General features: G+C 43.7%; 2 protein-coding genes across 8 annotated transcripts in view; one reads left to right on the top strand and one right to left on the bottom strand.

The window, feature by feature from the left end:
- The window catches only part of dpy19l3 (dpy-19 like C-mannosyltransferase 3), a 30,598-nt gene extending 17,989 nt beyond the window's left edge, over positions 1-12,609 (bottom strand). The window contains exons 1-9 of one of the 6 annotated variants that reach the window (XM_031569624.2): positions 12,528-12,609; positions 11,057-11,185; positions 10,473-10,600; positions 7,132-7,222; positions 4,922-5,043; positions 4,537-4,682; positions 4,233-4,356; positions 3,617-3,751; positions 492-623 (exon numbers count right to left, since the gene is read on the bottom strand). In XM_031569624.2, the coding sequence (XP_031425484.1) occupies positions 492-623; positions 3,617-3,751; positions 4,233-4,356; positions 4,537-4,682; positions 4,922-5,043; positions 7,132-7,222; positions 10,473-10,600; positions 11,057-11,165 (987 nt within the window). In that variant the 5' untranslated portion in view covers positions 11,166-11,185; positions 12,528-12,609. Of the gene's footprint in view, positions 1-491; positions 624-3,616; positions 3,752-4,232; positions 4,357-4,536; positions 4,683-4,921; positions 5,044-7,131; positions 7,223-7,760; positions 8,711-10,472; positions 10,601-11,056; positions 11,186-11,714; positions 11,734-11,765; positions 12,138-12,357; positions 12,416-12,527 lie in introns of those variants that run through there. The other 5 variants (XM_031569627.1, XM_012814759.3, XM_031569625.2 and 2 more) reach the window with 5 other exon arrangements.
- On the top strand, positions 12,239-14,819 carry LOC122132968 (protein AF-9-like). 2 transcript variants are annotated; one of them, XR_006152465.1, is made up of 4 exons: positions 12,239-12,424; positions 13,394-13,550; positions 13,983-14,061; positions 14,227-14,819. XR_006152465.1 is itself a non-coding variant. In XM_042708095.1 (4 exons), exons 1-4 carry the CDS (start codon positions 12,532-12,534, stop codon positions 14,284-14,286), a joined length of 669 nt encoding a protein of 222 aa, XP_042564029.1. In that variant the 5' UTR covers positions 12,239-12,531; the 3' UTR covers positions 14,287-14,819. The 2 variants fall into 2 exon arrangements, 1 of the variants encoding a protein (XP_042564029.1); XM_042708095.1 differs by having other exon boundaries at positions 12,239-12,904.
- Positions 14,820-16,536: the final 1,717 nt, after the last annotated feature.

Here is a 16,536-nt window from a genome sequence, read left to right as displayed (position 1 = left end):
GGGCCCATATGGGGGCATATATTGCCCATATTGTGGCACAGTGGCTCAGGTGCTTGCACTGCCGCCTCACAGCAAGGAGGTCCTGGGTTCGATTCCCGCATGGGGTGCTGTTGCTACTGGGGGCAGGTTCTCCCCAGGCCTTCAGTGCTCAGGTGGGCTATCTCCCGGGCCTTTCTGTGTGGAGTTCGCATGTTCTCCCCGTGTTTACAAGGGGTTTCCCCCACTAAGAACCCCAACAGAAAAAACATGCCGAAGAACAGAAAAAGATCACTCTCCTGTCTGTCCCTGGCCAAGACTGACATGATCACTTGACTTGGCCCCCGGGCACACTACAGGCTGGGGGCCTGGAGGAAGGACAGCCCAGGATGGGATAAATGCAGAGGACAAATTTCACTGCGAACTCTTCGGCGTGTGTGTGTGTGTGTGGCCACCCAAAAAAAAATGCACGAGTGTGACCATAATAAACTGACTGCCATATTATAAAATCTCACCTGGAAGTGTTTGACGAAGAGAGCAGACACAATAAAGCTGAGGGCCAGTGAGCCGAGGATCATGGAGTTACAGAACTGCAGCAGCCACACAGACAGCAGACTGATCACCTGCACCAGGTACAGCGATGTCACCTACACATAGACACATAGACACATATTTACCACTTTCAGATCAGAAGCTACAACAATAACATTATTATTAGTTTTCATTGGTTATCATTTACTATTATCATTCCGGTTCGGTCAAATGGAATAGTTTAAATGTTGGTTAAAACATTAGGTTAGATTCAAATTCAACTTTATTGTCATTGTGCAGTACAATGGGTACAATGCCAATGACACGCAGTTAGCATCTATTATTATATATGCAAATATTTTAAATACGTATATCGGACAGAATTAGTGAATTGTGAGTGCAAATGTAAGGTTGTATGTACGGTATGAACAGCATATGTACATTTGGTTAAGTGTGTGGAGTATAAACAACATATGTACGGTTGATTATATGTACAGTAACATTATTTGAACAGTGTAGGTGGTTCAGTCTGTGCAAAAAAACATGTTTGTTAAAGTAAACAGTGGGAGTAATGAGTGCAATGATCCTATTAGAGTGGTGGTGTGGAGTTCAGCAGGGTCACTGCCTCAGGGAAGAAGCTCTTCCTGAGCCTGCTTGGGCGGGAGCGGAGGCTCCTGTAACGCCTGCCGGATGGGAGGAGGGTGAGAAGTCCATGGTTAGGGTAGGAGGCATCCTTGATGATGTTCGTCTCGTCCTGCCCGGGCAGCGCTTGTGATAAATGTTCTTGATGGTGAGTAACTGGGTGCCGGAGATCTGTTGGGCACTTTTCACCACCCTCTGGAGTGCTTTACGGTCTGATGCGGAGCAGTTGCCAAGATGGTGGAGTTCAGGGACCAGGTGAGATCATCAGAAATGGAACTTGAAACTTGACACTTGACACACTCTCTGCCTCAGCTCCATTGATGTAGGTGTGTGTGTGTGTGCGTGGTTCCTAGCCTGCCTGAACAATGATCTCCTTGGTCTTGTGGGTGTTAGGCATGTTGTTGTTGTCGTCGGCACTCCAGTCGGCCAGGTGTTGAACCTCATCCCTGTAGGCTGTCTCGTCGTCACCTCTGACCAGACCTACTGCTGTGGTGTCATTTGTGAACGTGATGACCCAGATGGCGACGTGTGCACACCGCAAGGCTCAGTGTCTTACCAGATTTAGCAAAATAGTTGTATCTCCTTGTTACCCGGGTTACCTGATTCAGCTGTGTGAACTTCACATACAGCAAAGATACTTCAAATACAGCATAGCTTTGGACTATCCTTTCAACATGGTGGATTGACCGTCACTGCAGAACCATCTGCTCTGCTGGTCTGGAGAACCTGATTATTAAGTGCAAGCCCTTCTACCTACTACACCAGTTTACTTGCATTGTTGCTTCTGCAGTTGTTTATGTCTCACTCCGGATGCTAATGCTAAAGTGGCCATGACAGAACTTTACGCTGCTATTAGCAAGTTGCAAACCATACACCTGGATGGAGCCTTTATTGTCGCTGGGGACTTTAATCACTGCACTGAAATCTGTTCTTCCAAAAGTTTCATCAGAATGTCTCCTGCACCACAAGGGGATGTAAGACTTACCGTATCCCCGGTTCTCTAATACCACGAGTGAGGTATCTCACTATGGATACGACTCCCCTGTGTATCCATCAGAAGCACACTACCACTATGCCAGCCACGATTGGCTGGATGCACAATGAGGTTTTCCCTCCTGCTGAAAGCAAGCGATGCAGCCTTCAGGATTAGAGTTTACCCAGGACCAACCTGAGGAGGGGAATCTCCCAGGCTAAACACTGTTACAGAGAGAGGATCGAAGAGCACTTCTGCAACTCTGACAACCGGTGCATGTGGCAAGGCAAACAGACAATCACAACAATCAAACCACCCAGCACTGAGCCCCCCAACCAGATCTGCCACCCTCCTCAACGACCTCAACTACTTATACGCTCGCTTTGACCAGGGAATAGGCAGATCTGCCACCCTCCTCAACGACCTCAACTACTTATACGCTCGCTTTGACCAGGGAATAAGCAGATCTACCACCTGATGAGCAGCCTCTCACGCTCTCCACCTCAGATGTTTGTTCCACCCTGAGCAAGGTGAATGTACGGAAAGGCAGCTGGCCCTGATGGAATACCTGGCCATGTGCTTAGAGCCTGTCCAGAACAGCTGGCCAGGGTCTTTATGGATATTCTCAATCTGTCCCTGGCCCAGGCAGTTGTCTCCAGTTAGAACGAGACTATACGAAAACACAGACTGTATGACAAAATGAAAACATAAACTTTATTTTAGATCTTGACATATCCCTGAGAGCCTTATGTTATTGTTAGCTTAATGTCAAACTCTTCAATTACGTATTACGCTACTACGCTAATGCCTATACTTGTGTCAATTAACGTAACAACAACTTTGTTTGAGTACCCAACATTTGATTTAGGTTCACATTGTAAACAAGCAGCCTGTTTTGAAATCCCCTTTCATCCCTGTCAAACTGCCTGCGTCTGATTTCAATGTGCCTGATCTCGCTATTAATTATGTGTTATCTCACTTGTAATGAATACCAAACTGTGCCAGGCCTCAGCAGACTGCTAACAAGCGTGCATGTTTGAGAACGACTCCAGATCAATTGGAAAGCACAATCCTCTACCAATGAAGAGCAGAGGCTCTAAGGCACTAGGAACACTGAGATGCAAGGATACTGTGTTCAAACCCAGAGCAGAGTACAAAAATCACTCTGCAATAGGAAGCAAGGGTTTGGAGTTGGGACTCTAAAGGCATCAACTCCAAACCCTTGCTTCCTATTGCAGAGTGATTTTTGTACCCTGCTCTGGGTTTGAACACAGTATCCTTGCATCTTTTAGCAGTCTTCTCGCAACTAGGAGCAGTGTTCCTAGTGACTTAGAGCCTTACAGAACATGAACCCACTTATCATGGTCAACCTCACGCCACGTGGTTACATTTGGCAGCCTGCATCTCAACTTGAGACAACATGAGACAACATGAGACAACACGAGACTGTGGCAGAGCTGAACATCCAGACACAGACGCAGGCGAGTGGCTCACCTGCTCAGGAGTAAGGAAATCCAGGCCGTCCAAAGTGAAGAAGATGAGGGCCTGGATGAAGAGGATGAACTGGTTGAACTGCCAGGTGAGGCAGAAACAGAAGGTGGAAACGAAGACCAGCCAGAGCACAACCCTCTGCGAGCACATACACACACACACACACACACACACATACACACACACAAACACACATACACACACACACACACACACACACAAACACACATTCACACACACACACAAACACACATACACGCACACACACACACAAACACACATACACACACACACACAAACACACATACACACACACACACATACACACACAAAGACACAGATATGGAGTTAAAAATACCCAGGTCTGACAATAAAGATCACTCTTCATCTGTGTGAAAGTGAAATCTCTCACAGATGTCTGTAAATAACGATTAACCTCTGTGGAAGTAATGAGAGAGAGAACTGCCATTTACACTGTAGTCATCCGGGCTATGTCTTTAACGAGCTCGACTCTGAACACTTCTCTGTGTGGAAAATAAGCTCACGTTGGGAAATGAACTGAAAACACCTACGGATCTCGCCCGTTGAGAATAGAAGGTGACAGCCACGTCCTGTTTACCTGGTGAATGGGCTTGAGCTGAGGCCGTAGGTAGCAGGTAATGGCCGCCACCTGCAGAGCGAAGAATGGCATTGACCAGTTTTCCCTGAGCGAGATGGTGAATTCCACGCGTGTGGTGTCCATTCTGGAGAGAATACAGAAAACACACTAGTTCTGAAACTATACATCTTCACTTGGGCACCTAACCAATTCCACAACACAGTTTGGCAAGACCTCCTTCACTTGTGAATGCTCGTGAGTTTTGCGTGTGAGGAGTTTGCAAATGATGGCTGCTAGCTGGCGATGTGGCTACAGCGTGACTCACCTGTTAAGAATGTACCAGACTCCAGCCAGGACCCCAGCCAGCCAGGACCCACTGAGGAGCCAGCTGGTCATGTAGAGAGCGATGACGTACACGGCTTGCAGAGAGAACACTGTGTAGATGTAGAAGTACACTGGCTCCAGGTAAGTCTACAGAGGAGAAATAACATGCATCTGGTTGTCAAAGAAACCTTTTATACATCTGGTCAAAGCGATTGCATGTATTTAGCGAATACAATGGTCTCCATAGAATGTCTAGCCCTGACCCTGAATGCTCTTGTGGTTGGTCATTCAGTCCCTGGCTCTGCTAATAACATGCTCTTTTCATGGCCATCCACTTAGTCCTTTTCATGGTGGATTTGTCCTTTAACTGGACAACGTTTAAATACCTGAATAGGCAGAACTCTGTAGAGGATGCTAAGGAACACTTCCTGGTATATGTTCATACGCTGCAAGAGGTTGATGGTTCTCTTGGATTCGGTCATGTTGTCATTGATGAGCTCGACGAGGCCTAACAAGAGAGCAACAGAAAGAGATATTTTTTTTTTTCAGTTCAACTGTCACACACACGCACGCGCACACACACACACACACACACCACACACACACACACACACACACACACACACAAAGACACAGATATGGAGTTAAAAATACCCAGGTCTGACTATAAAGATCACTCTTCATCTGTGTGAAAGTGAAATCTCTCACAGATGTCTGTAAATAACGATTAACCTCTGTGGAAGTAATGAGAGAGAGAACTGGCATTTACACTGTAGTCATCCGGGCTATGTCTTTAACGAGCTCGACTCTGAACACTTCTCTGTGTGGAAAATCACACACAATCACACACACACACAGCATTAATAACTTTGGATGCTGGCTACAGCTGACAAGTGAAGCTCAAAGAAGAAGACACAAAGGCATAAAAGTTGAATTTCACACCAAGGCTAAGAGGTGTCAAGAGAAAAGCTACACGCAAGCACTGTGACTGCAGCCATTTAGCTGTTAATCAGCATGGGTCTAATTGCAGTGTTTCCAGTTGTAAGGCAGAGGAAACCATTTAAAACACAACTGTTAAGGGACTCACTATACCCCGGGCAACAGAAACATCCCTTTCTTCCTTTAAATGTTTTCCCTTTATTCCAGAGGTTATATAACATCAGTCCTTTAATGGCGCTATGATTACATCCAGGGGTTAAATTGGGATTTTTAATGGGTGAGGGGTGGTTCTGTTGTTTCAGCGTTGCCATGGATGCGCCATGTATGCGCACATCAGCAACGGTGACAGGAAAAGCATTTGACATGTTTCCCTGAAACAGTTTTATAGATATAAAAAGGTATGATTGATATAATTTGACAGACTGCACGTAAATATAACAAGGTCTGATCTGACAACCCTCTACTCTGAATGTGGCAGTGTGCAAAACTACAGCTGATGACAATACAAAAAATCCTGTAAGTGCAGGGATCGGTACTTGGACCCCTTTCCTTGGTGTCCTTAGGTGAAATAATCCATTCCCGTGGGTTCTTCTATCACTGTTATGCGATCATCCGGCCATCCCACATAATATTAACATCCAACTTGGTATATCTTCATTGACCCCAACTAATACTGCACGAAACTTGGGTGTTATTACTGATGACCAACTGCTTCGGTCTCGAGGTCTTGTTGGTTCAAACTCTATAATATTCAGAAGATCAGTCAATAACCTTCTTGTGCAGGCCCTGGTTATTTCTAAATTAGACCTTTGCTATACAACTTTAACAGGCCTGCCTGCATGTGTACAGAGAACGTTGCAGATGATTCAGAATGCGTTGGCGCTTTCGGCCTTTGATCAGCCAAAGAGGACACATGTAACTCCTCTGCTGGTCACCCTTCACTGGCTCCCTGCAGCTGCTAGAATTCAATCGATATCCCTCACTCTGACCTATAGGACAGCCACTGGATCAGCACCAACCAACTTAAATGCCACGATTCACTCCTCTGATGAGTGTCTGTTGTCTTGGCCTTCTCTCAGTCGCAAGACATCGCAGTGTTACTGAATTCCAACATTCCGTCCATGTTTTCAGCATTGCGGACAGCCTACAGTAGGCTATGAGGGGAAACTCCATGTGATGTTCACAAGTTGCTACATTTTATATAGTCTATATATTCACTGGTATATAAAGGATATGGTAGGAGTGAAAACGTGTTTCAGTCAGTCAGTTTCAGAAGAGCGTTTGAGTCTGGGCTGAGCCCTGGCTGAATTTAAGCCCTGATTAAATGAGTGATAATGGCAAGAGGACACTGGACACAGTGGTATGTTCTGATCGTCCTGCTTTTTTGGTTTGCACCCCTACCCGCATGCTAGACAGGGACACATATGGACAGACATTTGAATGGCACTAGCAGCTCCTCTGCCATGAGGAAACCCAGAAAGAGGACATGGTTAATTTACAGACAAGGGTATTGCTCAAAGGATAGGCAGCTTGCAGGCTTTCAAGTGTTATGATTCTCTGAGGACGCCTGTAGTACATGCAATCTTCACATGAAAGGAAGGCCAAGCCTGGGCCTGCATCTGTTAGCAAGCATGCCTAGATTAAGAGCAGGGCATACCTTGCTGAATGGAGGGGGCCTTCAACATCTGTTTGTAGTAGGAGTAGTACAGGCCACATTCAGTCCGAAAAGAGATTTCACGCTCAACCTCCTGGCAGTCAAGAAGGCAGGAAGAAAAGAATAAAATGCACAGGCGGAACAACATACAACAAAATGTCTTCTGCAGATACAAAAATCACACATAGACAAACAAACAGCTTGCCCTATTTTTTGCAGAATGTAAACAAACTAAATGTAAACCAAGATTCTGTGAAATATTGAGTTGTTTATGCAACAATATTAAAACCCCCCAAAAGATTAAAAGACAATGATGTTATGAGATGAGCACAAAGAGTAATTTTCACAATGCTGAAGAATTAGGCTGAGTAAGGAAAGCAAGTGTGAGGAAAACAAAACTTAAAACAAAACACATTTTCATCCATATAAAAAAAAAAACATTTTTTCCAAAAAGTCCTTAATCCTCTTGTTGTGAAATCAATATGGGAGGAGACAAGCAAAGCAAACCTTTTCAAACAATATCTTCACGGACAAGTCAACTTTTTTTGAAGATTACACAATCATACGACTCATCCGAGATTTGAACTATAGCATGTCCTCAGAGGAACTGTCCCCAGGTTCGTGCTGCTTACCTCCAGGTGGGAGAACCAAAGCAGGTTCTCGTGTATGGAGTTTACCGCCCACGCATGGAAGATCCCCAACGCCCCTGCCAATGACAACCCTGTTGCCATGGCAACAACATGCCAGTACAAAGCCAGAACTCCAGACTGTTGAGAGTTCCAGTAATACCCCCATTCTTCCCTCTCACCCACCCCAATGGACCGCTTTGTTCTGGCCTTTTCCACGGACACACTATCGCGGGTAATCCCGCCGTGACTCTCCAGCTTTCTCTCCCCTCTTCTGCGGGCCTCCATGTCAAATTTGAACTAGCCCTCCTTCCTCTCCCAGGTCACTTCTTATCTAACCGGCTGGAGCCCGCTAGCGGCGCACCACTTTCCATGCTACCACGTCACGCCGCCTCTCCGCTTGTGAAGTAATCGGTGGCTGGGGAAAGCAAAAAGTGTTCAAGTTGTTCATGGGCTCTTCCACTCTGCCTTCCAAACAATGCCTCTCCATCTCTTAAAAAGAAAAAAAAATATCAATCCCAACCACAAGAAAGTCCTTCAGAGGACACCGTGTGCTGAGCCCCAACTAGAGAGCAATGAGAACAGCATGCGCTCACACAGGCCAGACGACGGAAATCTCTGTGAAACACAGGCGGATCAGCCCCCAAAACTGTTGACCTCTCAGTACATTTTTAAAAAAAGAAGAAAGAATAGCTACAGGAAGGGGGTGGAAGAGGACTTGGAACATCATTTGGAAAAAATGGGTAAGAGCATTTGTCGGAGCGCTTATATTCTCTAAAACCGGAGAGAGTTCTGGACTTAAATAAACCCCGTAAGGTACTATAACTGTCATGGACATGACCTCACACTTGATGAATTCAAGGGGCTGGGCAGCAGCTGTCTCTCAAAGCACACAATGGCTTCCCAGAGGAGACACCTAAAGGACACCCACAGTAACTTCAAATGATGGTCGGGCACTGTCAGACTAAAACTAGCGAAACATAAAGCAATTTTTCTGAATGTAATATGCAGACACAAGGAAAACATATTTATGAAAATCCACTTGGATTCACTTTTTCAAACCTCCATTTTCCCCAAAGTCCATTTTTTAAGAGGCTATTTGCAAACAATACCAACCAAAGTCGGTTTCCCCATCACTAAGGTCTGCAGTCACATTGGATTAGACACAACAGACCAGTCGCCACTGACTCACTCTGGCCGTTCAAAGGGAGAGGAAATGAATTTAACAGTGTGTGCAACTTTTTCATAAAACGCCAGATAATGCTTCCCTTTCCCACAACCCCTGAATAACTCCAGGAGCCATTGTTGCCCAGGAGAAACAGACGGGGAAAAAAACTAAGCGGGATAGCAAAGCTCTGGCCATTTTATAGCTCCAAGCACTATTTAATTGCCCAATGTTCTGTCTCTAAACAGAGAGAACCTGAGAAGGCACAGAACGAATCATAGAATCACATGAACAGGACTCAAAAGACCATCCATTATGTATTGTGCATCCTTTGTTTTGTTAGAAACCATGTACCATGCACCTGAGTCCATTTTGAAATGTGCTCTTTGAAGGCTGACAAGAGAGCATAGCATGTATGCCACCCCTCTCAATCACGAAACCCCCACACATCAACACAGCAGGGAACGTGCAGGTAGTTGCACGGCTGGAAATGACATGCAACTGAAGATATTTCTGGGAAGCTCGGTGGCTTAAATGAGAACTGGCTGCACGTTCAAAACACAGTGTTCTCGAGCTCCCTGTTCACTGGAAAGGGGGAGGTATGTGTGCCAGCTCTGTAAAAGTGACCCATATTCATAATGGATGAGAGCATCTGCATGCTCCCCAACAGCAGGAGGAAGGCAGCGGGGAAACGAGGGAGCAGCAGAACCTGGACAACGGTTAAAGGGAGAGAGAGAATCTGAGCGCACAAAGGAACAAAGATGAGCGAACTAACAGTTCAGATCCCTTGCGTCATTATGATGATGAGACACCCACTCAGAGTGTTGTTTTTCACTGAACTGCTAAAGGATATTGTTTGACTCATCTGTAGTGCGTTAGCTCTGTGCTTCACATCACATGAGGAAAACCTGAACTCTTTTCAAAGCCAAAAGCCACGAGCCAACAGTACTGTCAAAATCTGTCAGGAGGTGACATGTTCCTTTTCCAGATTTAGCACCTGGAAGTCATGAGGTGGAATGAGAGGACGAGGCGGTTGGATATCAGTTCCCTCTCTCAAACTCTCTCTCAAACTCAGGTTAAATCAGGCTAAAGCAAACATGACACTGTATTTCAAACTCAGTAATTCATTCTGTTCAGCTTGGGGAAACTGTGAAGGAAGTTTCTTTGGGTTTTTTTTTCTGCTGCAAAAAAACCGAATATATCTCACAAAGCATATGGAAAATGAATCCCTTGGATGTGGCAGAAAATTTACATCTAAATGGAATCCAAAACTTATGAAACAACACCAAAATCATGTTTTTTTACTATCCTGAAAGATTTCGTTTAGAATATTGACTGAATTAGCCATCTTATTTTAACAGCTTTCTGTGCAGTCAATATACACAGACTGTTTATATGGATACTGCCACTGTATCGAGAGGACCCCTCAAGAGTCTAACCATCCTATAAAGGAGGTGTGGAATAGGCACTGATTGAACGACACCTTCTTAGGCAATCCTCATACCTGTACAGAATTTAAATCAATCAATGCAGACTGCCAGTTCAATGCTTACCTTTAGGTTGGAAAACCACAGGTCATTTTCATGTAAAGTCGCCACATAGATACAACAACCAAGGCCCAGGCAAACCCCGACAAGGGCCCCAAGTGTCCCCCATAGTATAGTCCACCCTGTCCAAACGTCTGCAACAACAACAAACATATATTCAACATGGGGCGTATGTCAAGCAGAAGAGGCCATCTTTGGGAATGAATTTATGCCAATAAATATTTCAGTGCTAGGTATGTTGTAGGAAAGACATTTCAATGGAATTGACAAGGCAGTCTGAGGAGACCATGCACTGCCAATCTCATCACAGACAGTGCAGTGCTATTTAGGGGAGAAACGTAATCAGTGTTGTGTTATTGAGAGGGGTATCTGAACCTCTCAATTGAATTTGTCTTTGAATTGACAAATAGTGCTTAGAAAGTTTCTAGTAGAAAGTCTGATACAGTTCGTAATGTAAACACTCTGTTGCGCTTGCACAAGATAGTGTTGTGCATCCTCTCTACGCTGTGCAAAACTGGGTAAAATGCATCACCTATATCTTAAAAAGGTGCAGTTTTAAAATGATGACTTGGATGTGGAAATAGCCTGACCTGGGCTGGTCCTATCAGTGGGTATTGCTGAGAAGTCTGGATTCAGGTTCTGAATATCAGGGCCAGGTTCCTTCCCTTTGCTGCCCTTCCTCTGCCGTGGGGCAGTCATGATGGACTCACGCACCAATCCTGCAAAAGGTATGAAGATATGCACATATTAAAAATCTTAATGACAGACTGTTTTTTTTTGTCTAGGTACAGCCAGACAAACACCAGGAGAGATTCTTAAGCTGTCACTCAGTGCTACATAGCTGTGGCGTATGAGTCTAATATGAATTCATGAATAATTAAGATAGATACGTCACATATTAATAGGCTAGAGGTTTAATGTGAGAGATCACAATGGAATCATATAGGGAACACATGGAGGCATGTTGCAATTTCAGGAGCCGGTTAATAACCAGGTATTGTTTTGATTAATACAACTATGTAATCAAATATCTAATCCATCATTAAACAACGTCAAAATATCTACGGCGAGCTCGGACATAAAAACACTGGTTTATATAGTTTCTCGTTCTCTCTTCAGAAGCCTTAAAAACTGTCACACATGAAGTGCTTCCAGAATAGATGAAACGGGAAAAACAAGACCGCTAATCGCAAGAAACAATGCGGCAAAGCACTGAAAAGACACAGAGAGCTTTCGAACCAACGTTACATTTTTTTCATTCATTGAAAGGCCTGTTTTGCAGCGGCGTTTCCTACTCACGCCGCTGAGGGGGATGTCAGCAAATCTCTGATCGCATCACTTGCTAATCTCGGTCTTCCGCGACGGACAGGAGCGGCGACGCACTGCGAGACTCATCCAAGCTTTCGTATACTTCAAAAGATAACGGGTGGAACATTTGCTATATTTCCTCATTCATTTAGCATCCTACCCTTTCAAACTGAACGTAGTTCCTTATCGGGATGCCTTCAAGCCCCTCCCCTAGTCTCCCACGAACAATCTTTAGGGGGGCTATGCTGTCCTGTCGAGCGCCAAAGGTGTAAGCATCCTACAATACAGAGAATGAATAAATATGCTTAGGAAGAAAGACGCTTTACAAAATGTCCAGGCTTGCTCAGCGAATAACTAGCTGCCACATAGTATTGTTAACGTGCCACGTAATGATGTCGAAATGCTTGTCGACGGTTCACCCCCCCCCCCCCCCATGTCAATATTATGCAGACGGATCCAAACAAAGATACGTTGTAACATTGGAGTTGACCTAGCGGTGAAACAGTCTACATCCACAGATACCGGTTCCAGAAACAAGCAGAGACTCCACAACCTGTTACAGGATGGATGGGTAAAGGGATACCTCTCAGTACGGGACACCTATGTGCACCAGACAAGTCCACCAGACCGCTGCCACATATGTTTAAACGGTGAAAATAACTTCAGTTACATTTTTACTGGACTCTAAAGCTTTAGAAAATACGGCGCTTCGTGCCACTCGGCTATCAAGTTTCTCAGTAAAGCTGTGGATACCTTTATGACCCGAAATGTTTGCTCGTCTTGTTGTCTGCCGTCTCCATGGGGCCGCTTGATCCTGTTCGAGTATGTCCAGTGTTTTCACTATGGCCAAATAAGCATAATTCTCAGACACAGACGGACACAAAAATCACCCAGGCAGCTGACAAAAATGTCGCTTTCGCGTTCGGGTTCGTTCAAGTGTAGGAATGATTATTGTAGTAGTAGAAGTAGTAGGCCTAATGATTATTGCAGCAGTAGTAGTAGCAGCAGTAGCAGGTGCAGCAGTAACAGTAGTAGTACTAGCAGCAGCAGTAGTAGTGGTAGCAGGATCAGCAGAAGTTGCACAAATCTAGCGTTACTATCTCGGGAGCCTACCTCAAATGATTCAAAAGGCAAGTATAAAAAAAAGCTTCAGAGATTTGATTGACGAGCGCATAAGAAAATGTAGCCCTGTGTGACATCTTTTATGAGAAATACATTATTATACGAGTTTTTTTGCAACCAATCTGGCATTTCAATATAACAAGGCTACTTTTACTGTAATCAGTACATTAATCTAACTCACCCGCGTTTTGCTAATACAGAATCAATCTTGGAATCAGAAAATTGGAAAGGTGAGAACATGGCAAGGGTTTTTGTGTACCAGAGTTGTCAGTGTTGGCTTAATATTAATCACTTAGTTAGTCACTTATTTCACTCTTGACACGTTAATTTACTTGCCCCTCATATTCTTGGTTAACAGCATTTTTAATTTCAAGTTTAGCTAAGGCATCATAATAGATTATTTAATACCATCTGCAAAAGAGAAAGAGGACATCGACTGCCATGATGGTTATGGCTTTATATGATTTAATTCTGTTATTATTGTGGTAATCCGGCAGATATTGATGAGGACATGAGCAAGCAACACACAGTGTGTTCCACAAAGCCAAACCCCAAGTATAAAACCTCCCACCAGATGATTAAGGAAAAACTGGGAAGAATAAAGGAGCAGATGAAGAAGACCTCAACAGAACACCTGTGTCGGCGCCCAGAGAGGTAGTAGCTACAGCGTGCTCACACTTCCCTCACGTTGTCATGCAACTACAGAAGAATTACACCTCATCTTAGAATGTTACATCGCTGAGGGAGTACCACTAACCAGATATTAAACCTAAACAGGGGGAGGACTTAGCTAATGTGATCATGATTGTGATCTCCCGTTCTGCCCGATTTAGTATGCAACACACTGCATGTTTGTTTCTGGGTTGCTTGGAAATGGTAAACTCCGCTAGTGGCAAGGCCCCCTCACCTCCACAACTCAGATAGAGCCAGACAGTGAGACGTGCATATGCGCAAGCTCATAGACAAACCGCCACGAGGCATGCCTGAAATAGTTCCTGTTGTGTTCCTTTAAATCCTTTCGTGCTCCACTTGAAGCCACCCCCTGATATGAGGTACAAAAACAAGCTGTATGAATGTGTTGTGCAGGAAGCCATATCATCCTTTTGTCTGGAACAGCTTGAGCCCTTACAGAGACACATATGAGATTGACTATCTCATTGCCATGGTGAGAGACCAATTTTCCTTCATGCGGTTTGAGTTTCAACAAAGCTTCCATATATGATTGTACCCCTTTAAAAACAATATGATTGGATGACATTACTGTTTTGTATAACTGACTTCTTACTGATAAAATAAGAAATATCTGAAATATATGTGTTCTGTTTTGCAGAGTTCTTCAAGTAGGCAGGGAGATGAAACCCCAATGACTCAAAAGTCTCCAGAAGCGTGATACAGTACAAAGCTATAAAATTTAACTTAGCACACTTTCTCTGTAACTAATTTATTTGCTATGACTGGGTTTCCCTGCATAGTAACTAAGTTGTAAAAACACCTGTTCACACTAATCCGGAGATCATTTTATTTGAAGCACTATAATTAAAAGGGTTTGTCATTTCATAGGATGTGTGTATGTAAATAATATTAGAATAACAAAATACATGAAAAACACAAACACTTGATCAATAAAAGCTCTTGATTCTCAAAGCTCACACTTGAGAGGACAAACAACAACAGATGATTGATCTATAATTCAACATGTCCTTCTGGTAAATCCCAGTCATCCAAAGATTCAAGTACGTTAGACTGTCAGTATTGAAAATGAAATCCAAATCACCCAGGCCACATCCTATTTATATTCCAGGGGGCCATGTCATTGAACACCCAGTTGCATTCCTTTTGGATATTAGCTGCACCAAAGGATGGAAATCTCTGGGCATCCAGATATGGAGAGCAAAAAAAGCCCTCCTTCCCAAAAAAATCTAAGAAAAAAACAAAAAAATTGCAGCAGCTGACATGAAAGAGCTGAAGATTATCAAAGAGATTTAAGAAAATAAATTGGCAGGCCTCTCATCGGAGTGGAGGATTATGGGGGAAGAAAAGCGTAAATGTTTAATGCCTCGTATTTTTCCTTCTTCATGGAAGGCACTTGTTTGTCTGGGTTTACTTCTTGATCAGCACAAAGCAAAAGTAGGTTGCAGCCATTCTGCCTGCATTTTGCCACTCGTGTCATCTGCCGCAAGTTTAGACCAAGAAGACTTCAAGTGGAGGAGGCCACGGCCTATTAGAGCTAAGCCTCATCTGTCCCCACAGACTCCAAAAGGAATTCTTAAGCCCAGGATAGAAACTTCTTTGTATTTCTCTTCCCTTAACTTACTAGAGCACAACATAAGGCTTTTTTTTTAAAATGGGGAAAGATTGTGAATTAGCTGGTATACAAGCACCAAGACCTAAAAGCCACTTGAACTAAGAGTGCTGCTCCTCTTTCTTAAGTGATTTTCTTTCTTTCTCTCTGCTCTGCTTCCTCGCTCAGTTTCTCCCTTGATCTCCATTCCCAGGGAGCATATAAAAATGTGATCTTGTAAACGAGACTATTGGTGAAATGGTGCAGCTTTGTGGCACTAAGACACTGTCAGAGTTTCTAGTGAAATGAAGGGATTAAGAGGTAGAATTACTTATTCTTAAGGAAAGGGATCCATTCTATGCTTATCACTGCACCGCCAGCCTGGGGTTACACTATTTTAGAGTAGGTTAAACCCACATGAAAAGTAGGGGATCTTTCTCAAGTCCCCTTATTTATTTAAATACATCACCTCCTTCCTAATCTCAATTTTATTGATGCACTGTACAGTGTTTAGAGGCAGTGAGTTAGCATTTTGATTTGGACTGAAATAACCAGTTTATGTAGCCAGACATTCCATTCACTCTCTGAATCACCACCATCCAGAGATTTGTGAAGCGGACCTGTTATAGGACCTCTGCCTTTTCAAATGAACTGGGATGATTACTGAAAGTGACTGTTCTATCTCAACAAAGCAGTTCATTTCTGCTGACATGTCTATTGGTAAGATACAATGGAGCTACAAAATATCAAAATGGCTCTGGGTGTTCAACTTCAAGTACTTTTCAGTAAAAAAAAAAAATGATTATGCTGACAAACCCCATTTGAGCTAAAAAATGTTTAGCCTCATATTTGGAGATTAAAGAAGCATTATGGAGTTGTGTTCTTGAAACTAGTGAGCTAAACAGCATGCAAAAACCACCAGTGCCATAAAACATACCAAGTAGGAGCGGATCATGTATCATTCATACTCTAATCACGGCTGGAATAGGATGTTAGCTTCTTATCCAAATGGCCAGAAATGGATTTTGAACAGACAACTTTTGATGGGCGATTTGGCATGTGTTTGTTTTAGTCTTGTTGCCAGGCTTCTCTAAATCACCAAGCCACATAAAGAAGATATGCTTCATGACTGAAGAAGGAAAGATGAAATGGGCCTACATCACAGCTGTGTGCCATTCTCTTGTGGCACAGTGTCACTATGAACGTGTGACACTCGGCCAAAAAGTGGAGCACACAATTAAAAAAATAACCCTGATGCCAAAGACTGCTTAAAGAAGGCATGGCATTTATCTCAGCCAAACAAGGAACTTTTAAGGAACCAATAACCTTTGCAGGGCCTAGTCATTGATTACACAATAA

This window comes from Clupea harengus, chromosome 6, assembly GCF_900700415.2.
Source record: "Clupea harengus chromosome 6, Ch_v2.0.2, whole genome shotgun sequence".
NCBI classification, from domain to species: Eukaryota; Metazoa; Chordata; class Actinopteri; order Clupeiformes; family Clupeidae; genus Clupea; species Clupea harengus.
This window is presented reverse-complemented; position numbering and strand designations above follow the sequence as displayed.

Coding starts and splice junctions, on each gene's coding strand:
- LOC122132968 (XM_042708095.1), top strand. CDS start 12,532: ATGACCCGAAATGTTTGCTCGTCTTGTTGTCTGCCGTCTCCATGGGGC. Junction 12,905..13,393: donor TACCTCAAATGATTCAAAAG/GCAAGTATAAAA, acceptor GTAATCCGGCAG/ATATTGATGAGGACATGAGC. Junction 13,551..13,982: donor CTGTGTCGGCGCCCAGAGAG/GTAGTAGCTACA, acceptor TGTGTTGTGCAG/GAAGCCATATCATCCTTTTG.